The sequence below is a fragment of the Anser brachyrhynchus genome, assembly GCF_964034855.1.
Source record: "Anser brachyrhynchus genome assembly, chromosome: Z".
In the NCBI taxonomy this organism is placed as follows: Eukaryota; Metazoa; Chordata; class Aves; order Anseriformes; family Anatidae; genus Anser; species Anser brachyrhynchus.
This window is the reverse complement of record NC_137697.1, coordinates 13,971,652-13,991,239: the sequence shown is the minus strand read 5'-3', so window position 1 is coordinate 13,991,239 and position 19,588 is coordinate 13,971,652. Positions and strand designations below refer to the sequence as shown.

The following is a 19,588-nucleotide window of genomic DNA, read 5'->3' as shown; positions in this document are numbered from 1 at the left end:
ATGTGAAAAGCTTTAATTTTGCCCAAGTCTTACTCAGTTCTGAGACAGTAAATTAATATGTGTGTCAAACAGATGAACAGGGTAGAAATGAAGAATTAGTGATCAACACTAATAAGGATCATTTGCTCTAAACACAAACATACTGTGCTTTTCGCTCACAATATATGTAGCTTTACTTGAAATGATTCCCCCAGTCTCTGGTTATTTTAGTATCATTACTTATGATTTTTCATGTGTTCAGAGTAATGTTAATCCTTAACCTTAATTTCTTCAGAAAGTATTAACAGTTTCATGTCAAGGAATTAAAATACTCACCTTCCTTTTCTTAAACCCTACATATAGAAGCAAGTGACCAAATTCATGTTACTTATACAGAAAGCCTTAATTTATTACTTAATCAAGACTGCAAAAATAGATATGAATCAAATCTGTCCTTCATATTGAGTAAAATAGAAAGAAAATAAAGCTGGTATTCCTTCCACATATTCTTCATATAGGTTAAAAACATGAAGCCTATACTCGTCCTACCCCCTAAGGAAAAACGAAAAGCACTTTAGTGAGAGTCAAAGGACTCTATAAAGCATGCTTTGGATGTGTACACATAGCCAGAATCCATGGAGCTACCACATAAAGTACCTAGCTCTTACTGAGAGCTTTTTAAAAAAAACTGACCTGTTTATCTGATCTGATATTCATTTTGACTGCGAGGTCTCTCAAAGACTTTTAAATTATGATTCTCTTATGATTCTCTTCATAATTCTCTTCTTTATTGGCCAGCTAATTGCTGGTGGTTGTTGTTGTTTTTACCATCCTCACAAATAAGTGGAGGATGATCAAAGGAGAAATGTAGTTTATTCCTAACCAAGAATTCTTCGAGATGGACTCAGTATATTCACACCCTTGTCCTGCTTTTCCTTTGGAGCTGTAGTTACCTGTACAATAGAAAAAGGAATGTACTAAAGAGGCTGAATTCACATGCTGTCTTTAGATCCTCATCCTTAAAACACTTTGGAACAGTGTGAAAGGGTGAACAGTATTAGTTTAAAATTTCCACCCATACAGTAAATTGCTTGAGTGGAAACACATTTTGAAGCATTCATGACTCTCTGTCATATTTACTCCTATATTCTTGACTGTCATGCAGCTGAGAATCTCGTAAGTCTGACACTGCCTAGCATGTCTGCAGTGTCACCGCGTTTGTGCTGTTTAGCCAATCGTCACTAACTGGTTTTGTTACTCACAAACTAGGTTTATAACCGAGCTGCCAAGACATAAGCAAGAAAGGATGGCTGGACATGTTGTTAGGGCACTGACTTGGTAGTTAAGAAATACAGCCCTGGCTCTCCTGCAGGCTTTTCTCTATGACATCTGGCAAACCACAGTCTTTCTGTTCCACTTTCAAAGAGTGGGAAAGAGGTATCAGGATCCTAGTACTATTTATATTATCAAGCTTTTCAAGAGAGTCACTATTTTCTAACGCATATATGCAGAAACTCTTACACGCAGACATGATAACATATCAGGTCTTCAGAGGAAAGAGGCAAACCGGAGTCATATTTCTAAGTATGAAGGTGCCTCCCCAATAACAAAGATGAAATTAACTTTAGCAAGAATACACCTTTAATATTCTTAGTGAAACCAAAGAACAGATTGTTGACTCAGGTATCAGAGGCAGACTTCCTCGAAGGGATAAGCACTCCCCTCTCCTCCAATATGTCACTAACTATGTCGCTTGCTTCAGGAGAGTTGACAGTGTAGTATCAGTTTATGTGTCCAGTGCTAGTCCTGGTCATCATCATAACGCACCTGAAAATACAGGGTATAGCAAGTATTCAGAGTATACAGACAATAAGAAAGCATGTAGTAACTAACCCAGGTTTGTCAAATGGATGCATATTCAGTAGAAGCAAAGATGATTTCAGCAGATTTAGCTTTTGCTGCTAATAATAAAGTAAATTTAATTGTGTTGTTGTCCTGTCTGTATGGCTGATAATTTTGCTTTTGTTTTATTCACCATATATTGGTTTGCAAACAAAAAATAAACGAATGCCCATTCTGGACTTAGCATAGTATAATACTGGTAATGTATTTGTTCTACTAAAAAGCTTTGTGGGATGAAATTGCTTGAGTTCAATTTAAAATTAACAATTATAGGCTCACCTTTCAGACCTCTCTTGAGCAAAGTTCATTGAAACACTTTTTCATGCATGAGGACTGAAAAGGAGCAAAAGGACAAAAGGATTAAATATTTATATACTCTGTACTCTAGAAAGAATAAAAACCATAAGCCTCAGAGACCTGTTAGACATCACTATGAAAAAGTGTTGCTGTGGTATTAAGTGAGATATGTGGCTGTAATTCTGAATGTGCTAAATTTCATTTGTGAAAATTTTTGAGAATATTTGTGGATAATTGCCAACACAGTAACAACAGTAAATTTACTGATGGAGTTTGTTTTTGTTTAAACTATCTCAGAATGTCACATGTTAGGTTTAACCCTAAACGACTTGTGCAGTTGAGGTACAATAAATACTGTCAGAAGTGATCACATCTCTTTTAGTACATATTATATACAGTGATTACTCTATAGATATTACAACTCACACTTCTGTAGTACCTGCTAATAAGATAGACAATGAAGATTTACATAAATTGCAAAAATGAGACTTTCTGAGTAGAAACGGAAAGAAAATTCAGATCTATTTGTATGAAATGTGCCCAGGTATTACTATGTGTATGATTATTAGCACTCAAGTATTAAAAAAGGAGTTTTGCTATAGTTTCACTCAAAACCTCTCAAAAGATGTATTTCAGGTAAGCAATCCTGGCCAAGGAAAACCCATGTTGGTAAGTAAGTACTGGCCAGATCTTGCATCCCTTTTCCTTATACCCAAATATTTATCTTTTTCTTAAGTCTGTTCTTCATTGGCTGGCTTTCTGTCACAGGAGATAGAAAGTTATTCATGTACTACTCTAGTTGTTTCCATTGCACTTGAAAGTGGGAGATGCTTGGAAGCCCTGATTATCTCCCAAAATATTCTTGGTGTTTCTAAGAATTCCTTCATTGCTTTTTTTTTTTCTTTAATATATTTTTTTCAAGTTTTACCTGGAAAGGTAAGGATTTTTAAAACATCGTTTATTTATGAGTTGCTGAAAATTATAGTTCAAAGCATAGGTGCTCTCTCTTGGTTTAAAGATGTTCTTACACTTAAAACAGACTGTAGGTACTGGAAAATCCCTAACTCCATCTCATTAGCTACAGTAGTTCAGGACTTAACCCAATTTTAATTAACGTCAATAGGAGTCTATTTATGTCTTTGGATCAAATGGTCAAAAATTTACTACCTTGTCAGATTGCAATCTCTCTGAGGAGTATGCATAAAAAACCAGGTTCCTTCATACCTTCTTGTAACTTTCCAGGTTGCCCTGATGTTTTTCTGGGTAACGTGCAAGGGAGTGAAAAGAGCCGACTGGTACTACAAAATTTCCACACTCATTGAAGTCAAAACTCATATAATGTTTGCTTTGGCAGGCAATGGTGGCTCTGTAGCATTAGCTCCTAGACAGACGTTTTTGTACTCATCAGCACCTAAAGAGATTTGTGTTATATGATATCAGACCAGGTAAAGATAACAAAAGTGTATGAAACATTGAGATCTAAAATTTTAATTATTTTTTCTTAAAAAATCAAAACGTAGGTATTTGTATTTAAGGGCAACTTGATACAGAAAAATAGCCCTGAAACCAACTGTTAGCAAAATGCTTTCTTTGGTCAGTTTCTAACCAACAAACAAGCAAACAAACAAAAAGCAGAAGCACAACCATGGTAATTAAGTACAATTTAATTTATATCTGGTTTATAAGGAACTTTTAAACTAGGAGAGACAGTGACCACAATATGAAAAGTGTACAATAAAGTGTGTTTTATCCAGGATTACAGCAGGTATAGCTGACATAGAATCATAGAATCATAGACGTGTTTGGTTTGGAAGAGACTTTAAAGATCATCTAATTCCAACCCCCCTGCCATGGGCAGGGACACCTCCCACCAGACCAGGTTGCCCAAAGCCGCATCCAGCCTGGCCTTGAGCACTGCCAGGGATGGGGCATCCACAGCTTCTCTGGGCAGCCTGTGCCAGTGCCTCACCACCCTCACAGTGAAGAATTTCCTCCTAACATCTCATCTAAATCTCCCTTCTATTAGTTTAAAGCCATTCCCCCTTGTCCTGTCATTATCTGCCTGAGTAAAAAGTTGCTCTCCATCTTTTTTATAAGCCCTCTTTAAGTACTGAGAAGTTGCAGTAAGGTCTCCCTGGAGCCTTCTCTTTTCCAGGCTGAACATCCCCAGCTCTCTCAGCCTTTTTTTGTAGCAGAGGTGCTCCAGCCCTCTGATCATCTCTGTGGCCCTTCTCTGGACCTGCTCTAACAGCCCCACATCCTTCTTGTGCTGGGGGCCCCAGACCAGGACGCAGCACTGCAGGTGGGGCCTCACAAGGGCAGAGCAGAGGGGCACCATCCCCTCCCTCCACCTGCTGCCCACCCCTCTGTTGGTGCAGCCCAGGACGCAGTTGGCCTTCTGGGCTGTAGGCACACACTGCTGGCTCATGTCGAGCTTTTTGTCCACCAGAACCCCCAGGTCCTTCTCTGCAGGGCTGCTCTCAGTGGGTTCTTTTCCCAGTCTGTGCTCATGTTTTGGATTGCCCCAACCCAGGTGCAGCACCTTGCACTTGGACTTGTTGAACCTCATTAGGTTCACATGGGCCCACTTCTCCAGCTTGTCCAGGTCCCTCCGGGTGGCATCCCTGGCATCCCTTCCTTCTGGTGTATCGACTGCACCACTCAGCTTGGTGTCATCTGCAAACTTGCTGAGGATGCACTCGATCCCACTGCCTGTGTCGTTGATGAAGATATTAAACAGCACCGGTCCCAGGACAGACCCCTGAGGGACACCACTAGTCACTGGCCTCCACCTGGACACAGAACCATTGACCACCACTCTCTGGGTGTGGCCTTCAAGATAATTCCTTATCCACTGAATGGCCCACCCATCAAATCCACATCTGTCCAATTTGGAGACCAGGATGCCGTGTGGGACCATGTCAAAGGTCTTGCAGAAGTCCATGCAGATGACTTTGATCAGTCTTCCCTTGTCAACTGATGCAGTCACTCCATCACAGAAGGCCACCAGATTGGTCAGGCTCGATTTGCCCTTGGTGCAGCCGTGCTGGCTGTATGGTATCACCTCTTTGTCTTGCATGTGCCTTGACATTGCTTCCAGGAGGGTCTTTTCCATGATCTTCCTAGGGTCAGAGGTGAGGCTCAAAACCTGTGATTTTATCTGCTAACTATATACTTGCAATTTCCTCTAAATAATAATATAGAATAGTAGATAATCATTTATGGTTTGTATAAAATAAACAGATTATAAAACAGATGATCATTCTCTCTATTCTTTGTTTGTAATTACATTTTACTATGAAGTCTATAAAATTGGTTTCATGCCTGAGTGTCTGCAAGTGTAAATGCATACTTAATGGTACAGACATACTGCAGAAAGCCTGTCAGAAAGGAGCATTACCCTGACACAAAAAAAAAAAATCCCTAGTGAAAAAACTAGTTACATGTTTCTACATCTCAAGTCCCAGAGCAGGTTAACAGAGCCTGAAAAGTAAAAGGCAGTGATGAGGAATGCTAAGAGATGCCTTGATTCAAGACAACTTGCTTGTGACCTCCAACAGAACAGCTTTTTTAGGATCCCCTGCTGATATTTAAAATCAGCTATTTGGCATTCCCTTTGCCCGTTTGAATCCCTCTGGTTGGAAAACATTAAATTAACTTACCCTTTAAGGTAGTAAGACACCATGATTTTAAATATGGTGCCTAATTGTAATTATATCAGATACAAGCAGTTAACACAGATCTGCCCTTGCCCATAGTAAGGACAAATTCACCATTTAGTATAATAGTCTGTTAACTTCTGTATTGGTTTGGCATGTCTTCCCAATACAAACAAGCCACTGACAGCAGAACACACACTGCTCTTCCCAGACCGAATGCTTCCCTGACAGTGAACTGTTCTTTGGGGCAAAGAAATTGTTGTCCCTTTGAAAAATGGCAATAAGCCTTTGATCATGATTTCATATGAGGAATTAATTATATATGTTTTTACACCCTTAAAAAATCTAGATGTCATAGTTAATAAGCTACAGGGTTACAACTGGCTTTGCCTCTAGCTGTTTTCTACACCTAATTTTGGGCAGCATGCATATGCAGAATGAAATTGTTTGAATAGCATAATGCTGCCCAGCTGGTTCAGTCAATAATGTCTTTAACTCTTGCTACACCAGATTTTTTCCCAAAGGTTTATATGTGGTTTACCCTAATTATAATTATGTCTCGCTTGAGAGGGGAAGAAAAATTTCTCAAAGATGTTGTTCTGCAGGGAGCAATAAAGAAGAACATAAACAATGTATATTGCTGTATGTTCTAGCGGCTGATGGAGGCATCTTAAAACTGCTGTACAAATACCACCAACATCTAAATAGTTTTGCAAAAAAAATGTGGTAATGAATGCTTCCTTGACCTTCCTTTAAACGCCCAAGGAAAAGGGAGTTTGATAAGAAATTATTAGTTTTACTCATTGAAATCAGATTAAATCAGTGGAAGCTTTCTCACTAATACCAGTGGCAATAGGCAAGTTTAACTCCTAGGCACAGCCAAAGTAAACAACAGTATGTGACCTTGCTACCTGTTTTGCAAGATCTCAGGGAACTGAATTTGCTAGGGGAGGCAGATGGAGTGTGTGAAGTGTGGGCTGTTTTTGTGAGAACAGGCAACAAGCTGCATGTTTATTTCTGGCCATCCCTTCCCTACCTGGTCTGTGCAGAACCAGGTAAATGCTTCTTGCGAGGGTGAAAGACAAGCATTGAATTGGAGAAAGCAGAAGGAAGTTGCAAAGAAGCCTCTAGATCTTTAGACAGTGTATTGAGTGGATTATGGAAGGACAAGAGGCCACTGGGAAGTAGGAGAAGGCTTCCAGTTCCTCTTTCTCTGCTTTCAATCAGTTCTAAATAACAAGACCCTCAAATACACTTGCCAAGCACTTCTTTTCTTCACCACTGCAGAACTGGACATTGATTTTTTCATTTATTAGTGATCAATCTTAAGCTTCTGAGACTTCAGAAAATTTTTTTCCTGACTCCCTCTGGGTGCCTACTCTGACCTGAGAACTAAAATATTATTTATATTACTCCTGAAGTATTCTGTCAGTCAATGTATTAAACCAAGCATATTTTCCCCAATACCTACTTGTTGCCATATTCCTATGTATAAAAGATACGGGGTACCCCACTTGGTACTGTTATAATCTTGTCTCACTCTTGGATATTGGCTTCCAGTCATTCTGGAATAATATTAGTGGAAGGATCTTCTAGGTAACGAACAAGATATAGTACAGAGAGCTGTCAGAGTGACTGTTTCAGAGTCATCTTGTAATGTTAACTTAGCCTAAATCCAAAGGTTAAAATATGTATTCCAAAAATACGTAGGCTATATGGTCAGTGCAAAACATGTTTTTTGATTGGTCTGTTAGCTATGTGACACATGAATATGTCACCTCGGTTCATTTTGGCTGTTTAGTTTTGATTGGACCAACATACCTAAGCTACTTCACTTGTTTGCTTTGCATTTCCCCATTGGCCATGGATAATCTCTGTAACTATCAAGTGGTGCACATGCATGACGGAGCATGGCTAAGAGTACATGAATTCTGGACAGTCAGGAATTCAGGAACAGCATTTCTCTTTGGTGACAGTCTGCCTAGCTGTAAAAATGAGCATGTACGGCCTATAGAAAATCCAGTTCAATTACTGGGAAGACCTCTGAAGGAAATACAAAGGTCAGGTAGCCAATGTTGCTCCTATTGGGGGTAGAAGCAACGAAGCCATTGTTTTTATTGGGAATATGATTTGGGTGTTCAAGTCAAGTACCTGGACCTTTGCAAACAGGGGGATAGGCTTTTCTGCCTTTCCTGAGACAGAGGTTCCAGCCTTGCAATAAGAAGGATAAATGGAATATGTTTGTTCTCACTATTGCTATAATATACAAAGGCTATGATACGGATGCAAATATTGTTTATATTTTTAAGTGGGTTTCTGCATGGGATTTCAGAATGGGCACCCATTCTCATTTATGAAGATCACCCATTTTGCATGGGGATCCTTTCCCACTTGCACTCACACTATCAGAATAATTTCTTAAAACACTGTGATCCAAAACAAATAGTGAGAATCTGACCTGTGGGTTTTCAAAAGGAAAATCAATTGAGAAAAAAAAAAAAAAAAGAGAACCAACTTAACATTCTAATTCTACAAGCATTTGAACCAAGTCTCTACTTATTGGTAACTGAAGCACCTAAACAGGCATCTCTTGAATCAACTTCTATTATGCAGTATGTTTAACAGCCTGCTGCATTCAACATTAGTTACTCATCATAACTTTAGAAAAGACAATAGGAAAACTTGCTTCAACATAAAACATTCTACCTTTTGTTGGGCCTATCTACATAAGTGCACCCAATACTGAAACCACTCTATATAAAACATAGCTTTTGTAGAGTAGCCAGCAGTCAACCAAACTGCTTTATGGAAAAAACCAATGTAATTTGAACTGAATATCTCCAGTGTTATATTCCACAGGTATTAACCTTGCATGAGCAGTTCATGTGAAGGCGGAGGTAGTTATACGGGTATTTAATTGGAAGCTCTCAAACCTAGAAGGCATGGTGCTTAAAAACATTTGCATGACCTTCAATTCACATTATTTCTACAATGCAGATGCCGTTCAGATTTCTGTATGTGAGCTGGAAGTCAAAGAGACAGATACGTAATTTATAAATGTGATTTTTAAAAAGGCTACTTTTTCAATATCCCCAATACAGAGATAATAGTGAAGCTGAAAAGGAAACAACACTTTCTGTTACTCACATTTGCTCTCCTGTTTAGTGGCATATTTTCTGGTGTAGCACTATCTCCTCAGTTTTTCAGTTTAAAATTACATCTGCTGTCCTACTAGGGAAGCATGAAGTTGATTTATCAGGATTCTTTTGGACTGTCACCACTTCAGACTTTGGTTACCTCGGGTGTATAGAACCTTACGTACAAAAACATCCCCAAATACCTTAGGAATAGTTACAACTGAAACAAACAAACAAAAAAAATTTGAGAGATATGATTCATTTCCAAGACTTCCTAATTAACTTGTCGAGTTCAGTTCACAGTATCTTCTTGCTTGCTACATCTGTTTTTTTCCTCAAGAATTTGTACGTTGGCCCATATTTCCTGCTTTTAAAATAAATGGGAATCCTTTCAGATGATCTGCAGTTGATATAATCTCTTCTATATTCCTTGTCTTCAAAAAGTGGCTAAACTACAATCATTTTCATAAACACATCTGACCAACACAAAATTCTCCTTTTGGACTGATATGGTTCAAGACGTTTTATTTATTGAGGGTCTGATATCACAGTATCACAGTATCACAGATTTCTAGGTTGGAAGAGACCTCAAGATCATCGAGTCCAACCTCCGACCTAACACTAAGTACTCCACTAAACCATATCGCTAAGCTCTACATCTAAACGTCTTTTAAAGACCTCCAGGGATGGTGACTCCACCACCGCCCTGGGCAGCCCATTCCAATGCTTAATAACCCTTTCGGTAAAGAAGTACTTCCTAAAATCCAACCTAAAACTCCCCTGTCGCAACTTTCGCCCATTCCCCCTCGTCCTGTCACCAGGCACGTAGGAGAACAGACCAACCCCCACCTCTTTACAGCCTCCTTTAAGGTACCTGTAGAGAGCGATAAGGTCGCCCCTGAGCCTCCTCTTCTCCAGGCTGAACAAGCCCAGCTCCCTCAGCCGCTCCTCGTAAGACTTGTTCTCCAGACCCCTCACCAGCTTTGTTGCCCTTCTCTGGACTCGCTCGAGCACCTCCACGTCCTTCCTGTAGCGAGGGGCCCAAAACTGAACACAGTACTCGAGGTGCGGCCTCACCAGAGCCGAGTACAGGGGCACAATCCCTTCCCTAGCCCTGCTGGCCACACTGCTTCTTATACAGGCCAGGATGCTGTTGGCCTTCTTGGCCACCTGGGCACACTGCTGGCTCATATTCAGCCGACTATCAACCAATACTCCCAGGTCCTTCTCTGCCAGGCAGCTTTCCAGCCACTCATCTCCCAGCCTGTAGCTCTGCTTGGGGTTGTTGTGCCCCAGGTGCAGGACTCGGCACTTGGCCTTGTTGAACTTCATAGAGTTGGCCTCAGCCCATCGCTCCAGCCTATCCAGATCCTCCTGCAGAGCCTTCCTGCCCTCGAGCAGATCGACACACGCACTTAGCTTGGTGTCATCTGCAAACTTACTGAGGGTGCACTGGACGCCCTCATCCAGATCATTGATAAAGATATTAAAGAGGACCGGCCCCAGTACCGAGCCCTGGGGGACACCACTAGTGACCGGCCTCCAGCCAGATTTGACTCCATTCACCACAACTCTCTGGGCCCGGCCATCCAGCCAGTTTCTAACCCAGCGAAGCGTACGCCAGTCCAAGCCCCGAGCAGCCAGTTTCTCAAGGAGAATGTTGTGGGGTACTGTGTCAAAAGCCTTACTGAGGTCAAGGTAAACCACATCCATACAAAATTCTCCTTTTGGACTGATATGGTTCAAGATGTTTTATTTATTGAGGGTCTGATATCTATATCTCAGATTTGCTTCTAGACTCTGCTTTTTAATCCTATTTCAGTTGTATGTTGATATGTGTGCCTTATCACTAATAGCATACTTTAATTCACCAGAAATATGCAGTAAAGTGTTTAAAAACTTTAAATCAGTGGGACGTTAGGATGTGCTTTAAAGGGAAAAAAAAAAAAAAAAAGAGCTCCTAAGGATATGCTACATGGCAAAATGCAGGTTTAATTATAACTTGTGTTCACATGTCTGCATAGCTTAAATTAGCTAACATGAATAAAATAATGAAAGAATTACTTCTGTGTGAACTTGTTACTGGAGTTCAAACTCTAAGGCGTGTGTTACTAAGTCAACATTTCTCTTCTAGCATATGTTACCTAGAGTAGGCTAAAACACTGTTGTATCTTCCTTTCTTCCATAAAGATACATCTATACCAACAAATTATTTCTTACTTACTTGATTTGCATTTAAGGTTCCAAAAAGATTTCAACCACTTAGCTTTGTATCTGATGTTCATTATTTCCAGGCAGAGATGAAATGGTCATTCCCACTGATAGGCGCAATGCTTTGCTGAGCATATTCTCAATATATGTTATAATTTGACTACAGAGAAAATTCAGTTGTACAGGATTGTATTCACACTGATTAATCTGGAAGATGCGACTGTTAAGGAACATATAAAGCTAGAATATATTCAATAAGTTTACCTACCTTATATAACTATGACATACAAGGTCATAAGCAAAGTGCAATTACTTTTGTTTCTGAATCAGCTGTTCTTTCAATTGCTTTGACACTCCATATTTCTTCTCACCAATTCATATGTGCCATTATTGAATCTTGTTCTTTTGCAGTGAAGGGCTCTGTTCCAAGTCATTGTACAGCTTAAGTCAAAGGACTGCACTGCTATCCTTCAGACAGGCAGATCTACAGGATGGTCACTGTTATTACATATTATTATACCCACAGGTATTATGTACATCATAAAATGTATTGTCTTTTACTATTGTAATGGCATTTCTTCACACCTTCACAAGACTATGGTTTGAGAAGTTCTGACAAATATGATTTTTCCAACACCAAATGGAAAGATGAAAGGCTTTAACAACTGGATCCCAAAACAGCCCCCGTCATAGTTTGAGACACATAGAATATTTTCTCTCTAGGTGTTTTCTTCTTAGGGGTAAATCTGGAACATAACTGTAGTTCTGGCCTAACAGAATTCTCATCCTGTGGTCAAAGCCAAGGGAAAAGGCCACTGATGAAAACGTGTGTTTGAATGTAAATACTACAGTAAAGACCATTGTGTCATTGTATTGCTTCCTTTTATTTATTCATTACAAAAGGCAGAAACAATCTCAACATAAAGACAGAAATATTTGAATGCTTTGTAAACACTACTCGTACTAGAAAGATGTATTGCAAACCTTAATCAGAATTGTAATCCTCATAACATGTACCGCGCAGATATCGCAAAAGTCCAAATACTTAGCTCATCCAAGAAAGTCAGGTGGAATGGGACTGGAATTCTTAGTGTTTGCCTCCTCGTTGTTTTTCAACAGGGATGTGAAAGTACAACTTCTAATCCATCTCTTGAAGGTATTTACACAGTGGCCCAAGCAGTATCAGGTTTGAACTGCTATAAACCATGATTTTTGTTTTTTAACTTCAGAAGACCTTGCTATTGGAAAATGCTATTTTCTTCATCTCACAAAAAAAAAAAAAAAAAAAGAAAAAAAGTGCAGAAGAGTCATTCGATTTGTTGAGTGTGTGTGAGAAGAAACTGGACAAAGTAGTAACTCTAGGGCTCCAAATTTCCACAGTTTCTTAAAGACAGAACCCCTGCTACCAAAGGGAGATTCCCTGTCTATGCTCATTTGGTCCTCAAACTCTGTTAATAATTCATAGGATGGGTGTCAGTTTAAGACTGGGACACTTAGCTATTTTTCTTCCTTGCTGTTGGACTGTTTCATGACCTTCCCTTGAAGAGTCATGAAATGAAAAATGAGTCCACAACACTAACAGCATAGGTAGCAGTGACTTAGAAAGGTAAGTGCCCGTCTGCTTAGCAATGTAATCTATTGACTAATCTATTCAAAAATTTTCATGCAAATCTTCTTGCATTGCTTTACCAACAGTAACATTTTTGTGGTACAAGGAAGACTAAATAATAATCTTTATAAAATCAGCTGTAATACTGCAATTACTTTATATCCCACGGGCTAAAATTCTTCAGCCTTCATTGAAATTATCATACATTTGCATCAGTGTAACTGTAGTCGGAACCTGTTTTCTCCTTTTGACCTTTTTTCACCATTAGCCTTTCCTTTTATACTTCTTGTTGTTATTTTGCTAGTAATATTACCTGAAGGACCTACAAATATTTCAGAAAACAAGAAATGGGAGGGGAACAAGTGGAAAACCCTTTCCAAAATCTGCTTGCTTGCTTTCATAACTATGCATTCTTTTGTAGGAAAAACATCTAGCCTTGACAGACAGAGTGACCCTACTGCCAGAACGTAACAATGCATTAGAGCACAGAAAAAGGAAGGGAAGATTTTTGATTGAGAGGTCTTGCTTCTCCCGTTGCAGTCATTCATCTTTGTTTGTAGTATCTCTGCACGTTGACATTTGTCAATATTTCAGATAAAGAGCTGCAAATTGCTTCAAGTTTTATTTACTCAGAGCAGTTTCTCCCTGCCCCTGGTAACAGTTACACGAGTTTGCTCAACAGCAGGCTCCAAGTTACCCACTGAGATCAGAGCTGCAAATACAGCTGCTGACTGTTCTTGGCTCCCCGTGCTCAAATTCTCCTCATGAAAAATCCATTCTGCCTCCAGTCCTTTTTCCATTTCCATACCCTTCTGGATCTTTCTAGGAAATAATTTTGGTGACGGTTAATACGTGGCCATGGATATTTATGGTTCAAGTTTATACTTTGAAGTCTATTATCGTCAGACCTTTTGTATTTTCTGTCAGTTTTCAACCTGCTGAACCTCAGAATTCCTCTAACTGGTCTCACTTCTTAGTTCTAGCTTCTTGTGTGTACCGCCAGTGAAGCAGGAGGCTGTTTTATTGCAGGGCGGGTCCTTTTGAACTGACTAGAATTTGTGTCTTGTAGGGCCTCTGATTCCAAACTGTCTATCCCCAATGAAGACATGTGGTAGCATTTTCATTGCCTCGGGGTCTTCATGCCAGAAAGCGCTCCGTATTTTTATGGGAACTTTTTTTTTTTTTTTTACAGACCCTATTCCCGAGTAAGGGTACGGCATTAGCAGGAGGCTGCGGACGCTGTAACGCGTGAGTAAGGTCGGCTTTCGGTGCGCTCACAGGCACTGGATGCTTGAGCGGCGCTTCTCAGCTTTTATTAGAAGCGTGATGCCCACCCAGCGACATTTATTTTCGCTGAGACCCCTGGGCACTGCAGGCCGGCACCGCTGAGGGCTGGACCCCGCCTCCCCCCCGAGGCGCCCAGCCCTCTCCCTCCCGCCCTTCCCCTCCCCTTCCCTCCCCTCCCGCCGCCGCCGCCCCCTCCGCGCCTTCCCCTTTAAGCGCCCCCCCCCCCGGCGCCCCACGTGTGCGATCAGCTGACGCTGACGCCGCGCGGGGGGGGGGCGGGGCGGCGCCGCTCGGTGCCGCGGGGCCGGGGTTGGCTGCGCCGCTCCCGCCCCTCCCTCCCCGCTCCCCCCTCCCCTCCCTCCCCTCCCTCCCCGCTTCGCTCCCCCCCCCCCCCCCGCCCCTCCCGCGCCGCCCGCGCGCAGGCAGGGCCGGGCCGGGCCGGGCCGGTGCGGCGCGAGCAGCGGCGGCAGCAGCGGGAGCGGCGGTGACAGCGCCCGCGCAGCCCCCGCCCCGCTGCACCTTGCGGCGCCGCCAGCCCCGCTCCGCTCCCTTCCCTCCCCCTCCCCGCACGGCGGCGGCAGGAAGCGGAGCCGCCGCTCACCCCCCCCCCCCCACCCCACACACACACGGGGCGGCCCCGCGGAGCTCGGCGCGGCGCGGCGCGGCTCGGTACATGGATTACCTGGTAGGTGCCGCGAGGCGGGCGGGCGCGTCCGGGCGGCTAATGAGGGCGGCCCGCGCCGTGACCCTGAACGGCGGCGGCGCGGGGCACGCTCCCCGCGGGGGATTTATCGCTCCGTAATGACGGCCGGCGCAGCGATGCTATCGCGGCGGCGACCGGGCGGCACGCACCCGCCGCACCTGCTCGGCCGGGCGCGGCCGTTGGGGTCCGCCTGCCCGCCGCCCCCGCCCCCAGCCCCGCGGAGCGGTCCGGGGGCACCCTCGGCGCTCCCTCACGCCCCCCTCGGGGTGCCCCGCCGGTGCCAGCGCCTCCCCGGGCTTCCCTCCCCTGCGTGGCCGGCGGGCTGCGCCCAGGACCCGGGTAACGAAAGTTGCCGGCTGGCTTCGTGCGAGCCCCGAGCTGCTCCTCGCGTCTCTCTCCCGTAGGGGCTCGCCCCCCGGTGAGGCTGGGCTGCTGCGCGGAAGGCCGGCCAGGGGGAAGGAGGGCGACAAATTTAACAAGCCCCGGTAGCTGTGAGCACGCTTCTGTGGGGACTAAATACCTCTGCATCGCTTCTCCTACGCTTTTTGTCCAGTTCATCCTTTCACTTTTTTTTTTTTTCCTTCCCGTTTTGCAGGCTTACACTAAAAATAAAATAAAAAATCTTCAGCGTAGCGATAACCCGAGTGACCGTGCAGTTCTTGCGTACCGTTCCTGTGGTATCGGGAGTATCTTTGATGACAGAATTTCTCCAGGCCTAATCTATCTCACCGGGCATGGTATAGTCCCGCATGAAACCTAGAGGATTCCTTTGCTGTAGAAGTTGCTACAGATCACCCAGGCTATTTTTTGTAGGTGGTGAAAGCCAGGGACTGGGAATAATAGCTTAAGCAGGATGCTGATCCACTGAAGCTCTGGGACGATCCAAGATGCCTTCATCCATCGCTGACCACCCCTTGTCGCTAGGGTTAGCACCGCTTCCTCTGCAGCAGAAGGAATCCTTTGGATCTTTGGGATACTTGTAGCAACTGGCATCAACCCTTTGAACCAAAGGAGCGAAAATGTAGAAGGCCTTAATTTTTTGAGTCTGTGTTTCACTTGGAAGGAAAACAAATTCTGCTTGGTGGTTCAAATATTTTATCATGCATTTGTGCAGAGCCCCTTCCAACCCTCATCTCTGTTGCATGCAGGAGATCGGTCCTCCTTCCTCTTCCTCTGCTGAGGGTGGTAAATGGAGAGGCTTTTTGGTGCTGTGCAGGAGGTTCAGGCACCTCGGGAAGTCTGCTTGGGCGGGAAGAATTCGTGGAAGAGAGTTAGGCAAGCACTTTTCTGCAGCGCACTGTCAGCCTGGAGGACCAAGCTGTTGCTGCAGACTGCCCCAGCGTACCGACAGGCCTACGCTTTATTTATGCAAGACCTGCAGTTACAGTAAGATATTAATCTGCAGGTGTAGAAGCGCCATCTTTTTGTTACGTTCATAAAAGCAAGAGCTGCATATGTTCAGAAAGTTTTACACTCTCAAGCGTTATGCGTTTATGTTGGTGTCTTTCACCTTCAGCACTTAAGCAGAAGGTCCCTTACTGATTCCTCGTGCTGAGCAACTGCGTGAAAGCCTGGAGGCACAGGGGTTTTCTCCTCGGCCTTTAGTGTGAAGCACCCAGCAGGGCCAAGGATGCAGCTGTTTCTGACTGCAGCAGCCCCCTGACGGAGCACTGCACAAAGTTTTGGTTGGAGGTGGGGCGGAATGAAGGAGCTCGGTGGAAGGAGGCTCCAATAGCTGAGGTCAGGTTTGCTGCAGCGTGGACTCAGGAGCAGTAATTTCTTGACGCGGGGTCTGCCTTCAGCGTTGTCTTCCCAGGCTTGCACAGGAAGCATCTTTTCCTGATGTTCCTTGATGAGGCTGCCTTTGACAGAGACTTTGATCTCCTTTAAGGAGCTGAACCCAAAAAATACCAGATAAAGTTAGTATTAGGCAGGTATCTTCTGTGGTGCTCTGGTCTGGTTTTGTGTTGTAAGAGAACAGTGGGACTAGTCTCTATCTTAATAGCTAGTAGAGCTGTTGCCTGTTTCATTTTTGTATTGATATAATTACAGTGTTAGGAGTGGTTTGTTTTTTTTTTTTTTCTGTGTGTTTTTATTTTAATCAGCATAACTGAGCAAGGTTCAACCTCTAAAAGAAAATCCATCCTCACTCAGTTAAGGGCACCTTTTATGCATACGGTTTATTGTGCTTATATTGCAGTGAACTCCTTTAAAACAGAGTGTGCTAACAGAGCTGCATCGATACGGAGTAGTATGGTTTTTGGGGCTACGTAATCCTCTAGTGTATCTGCAACCATCTTCTTCTTCGTTCTTGCTGCGTTGTGTCTGGAAGGATTATAGTGCATACAGAGACTTGTGTTGGCTGGCCTACGTTCAGTAGACTGTGCTTAATTTAAGAAATTATGGCATGATGCATCTTGTGAAAAGTATGGCTTGTGACCAACCTTACAATATTTGCTTGGAGAACCTGTGGGGAAACAATGGCAGTGCTTCAGTTTTCATAAGTGAGACTTGGAATGCAAATTTTAAGCTGCTGAGTAGACTTTCACAATACGCTTCTTCAGTGGCATCCTCTGCGCTAGATAATGATCTTGCACTAAACAAGTGCATGTATCAGCCTGATCTGTGTACAGCCTTTAGAAGCTACTTCAGAGCATGATACAGAAATTTGAATGTGACTGAAACAACAACAAAAGAACTAGCCTTAGTATTTTTAATATGAAAACTGAAATTGAGTCCTATACTACATAGTGTCTCAATCACATACGTGAGAGTTCCTTGGGCAGATCATGAAGAGTCTTTTTCAGCCTGAGACTAAAGAGAACACTTCTTGCATGAACAATTGCTTCGAGTTCAGTGGCTTCTTCATCCTTAAAGTTAAGCATGAGTATTGAAAAAGGTACACACATTACTTTTAGCACAGCGCAGTCTTGTTGCTTTGATTGGGACTGTTTTCTTTCTCTGTTCTAACAGAGAACCAAAAGGACTTATTTGGTTCTTTGTACATTTGCTAGCTATACTGATCAATTTTAATTCTGTATGTGTGCACAGATGGTTTTGCATAAATAGAACTAAATTTTAGATGAATAGGCCTTGAAGTAACTTCAGAATTTTTATTATTTTTTTAATGACTGGGGAAAGCAGCATATAAAGAACTGGTGTTTTAAAAAATGCTAGCAGGTAGACAGATTTGATTTGGAAAGTGGGAATACAGGATGGATTGTGACCTCTTAACAGTTCTGGGCAACTTCGTATCAGGTCTGACCATTGCTGTTACATCGTTTAGTACTGGCAGGCCTTGAGAAACATTTTTGTCTTTACTACAAATGCGTTAATGGAACCATCTGTTTGAAGGTCAGAGTGTTCATCCACTGAAACATTGTCAGCCAGTAGCTGCTGTTCTTTGAATAAGCCAAGATGGGGAAAGGTCCATGCTGTGTGCTCTGGGCCTTTCCTCCGAGGTACGTACAGGTGTTTTACATGTCACCTGCAGCATGAGCAGCAAAGGTCAGCGTGGCCTTGCCGCAACTCTTACCGTATGCTGAACTTCCCTCTCGTGATATGAATCCTGTCTTTTGTCATGTAGTTTTAAAGATTCTTGGTCTGTCTTCTGACTCCTCTATCAGGTATATCATCCTTGAAATTTCTACCCTCTGTAGAGCACAATGACTTGTATCGTAAGATATTATCCCTCCTTCAGTGTGTAAGGCTGATTGGGCATGACTATGAGGGGTCTGACCGTTTTTTCAAGATTAAGAAATCGCTTAATGCAGAAAAGAAGCCAACTACCATATAGAAGATCAACTAGCATACAGGGTGTGTTCAGCTGTGTTAGTGTTTGGATCATGTTTGAACTTTTGAAGTGAACCTTAGTCATCCCAACTTGGTGTATATAGGTTTGCATTGCAGAGTGATCACAGGTACCTGATTTTTTTTCAGATGAAACCGGATTGGAAGATGCACTCAACTAATAAGTTTTCAGTCCACGGGACCAGGTCAGAACTAGTCTGAAGTAAAATGCCTGAAGTACTCAGTACTTGTCTTCAGTACAAGCTCTTGCTCTGCTGCATTACTCGCTATTATATACATAGCCCAGGTCACTTAATCTGGAAGTGAGGTTGCTGCTGCTTCCGATTGTTTTCTGCATCAGCATAGCAATATAGAAAGAAACCTCAAACAAATTTGGAGACCCTAACTCAAAGCAGTTGTTTTGGCTAGGTTCCCATTGGCATTTCAGCTCTGTGAAGCATAGCATTCAAATCTAAATCAACTGGGAGTGGCAAATGGAATTAATTCTGGTAGACAACCTTCCCTGAATGAGCATGCTTCTGATTTAACTAAGCTTGGAAGTTCAAGAACCTGATTTGGCTGACGACTTGGAAGAGGTGCTCTGGAAAAGCAAATCTTCCTCCTTGGTAGACTCTACATAGCCAGTATCACGAGCACTTTCTGCTGAATGAAAGGTGTTGTCAGCTATATAGAAAGGGCAACAAAAATACTGGTGACTTAACTCAGCTGGATCACCTGGCTGAACACAGGTGAGTGAGCAGAAGAGGTGCAGGGTTTCTTTGTAGAAGATGATAAAAGTGAAATGTTGCATTGGTTCTTCCTGCAGGAGGAAGCATTCCTCAGGTAAAGTTTTGATTCAAAGGTGGCTGTTACAAAAACTGAAACTTGACACAGCTACCTAGGGAACCCAAAAGAAGGCTTTAACATGTTTATAATTTTGACGGCAAGATGCTGTGAATTAATGGAGGTATTGCAGCTCAGAAATTTCATTCTCCTTAGATAACACATGCTGAAC

General features: G+C 42.8%; 2 protein-coding genes across 20 annotated transcripts in view; one reads left to right on the top strand and one right to left on the bottom strand.

The window, feature by feature from the left end:
• Positions 1-1,180: 1,180 nt before the first annotated feature.
• Positions 1,181-18,716, bottom strand: LOC308185892 (uncharacterized protein). 4 transcript variants are annotated; one of them, XR_013943804.1, is made up of 4 exons: positions 14,764-18,711; positions 3,403-3,589; positions 2,161-2,214; positions 1,181-1,806 (listed from the first exon to the last, which is right to left on the bottom strand). XR_013943804.1 is itself a non-coding variant. In XM_080574585.1 (2 exons), exon 1 carries the CDS (start codon positions 15,340-15,342, stop codon positions 14,803-14,805), a length of 540 nt encoding a protein of 179 aa, XP_080430711.1. In that variant the 5' UTR covers positions 15,343-18,716; the 3' UTR covers positions 2,242-3,589; positions 14,764-14,802. The 4 variants fall into 4 exon arrangements, 2 of the variants coding, with proteins under 2 accessions (XP_080430711.1, XP_080430710.1); XR_013943805.1 differs by lacking the exon at positions 2,161-2,214; XM_080574585.1 differs by lacking the exons at positions 1,181-1,806; positions 2,161-2,214 and having other exon boundaries at positions 2,242-3,589; positions 14,764-18,716.
• Positions 14,478-19,588, top strand: part of ARL15 (ARF like GTPase 15) — a 216,847-nt gene continuing 211,736 nt past the window's right edge. For all 16 annotated transcript variants that reach the window (XM_080574579.1, XM_080574571.1, XM_080574573.1 and 13 more), the window contains exon 1: positions 14,478-14,766. In XM_080574579.1, the coding sequence (XP_080430705.1) occupies positions 14,755-14,766 (12 nt within the window). In that variant the 5' untranslated portion in view covers positions 14,478-14,754. The remainder of the gene's footprint in view (positions 14,767-19,588) is intronic.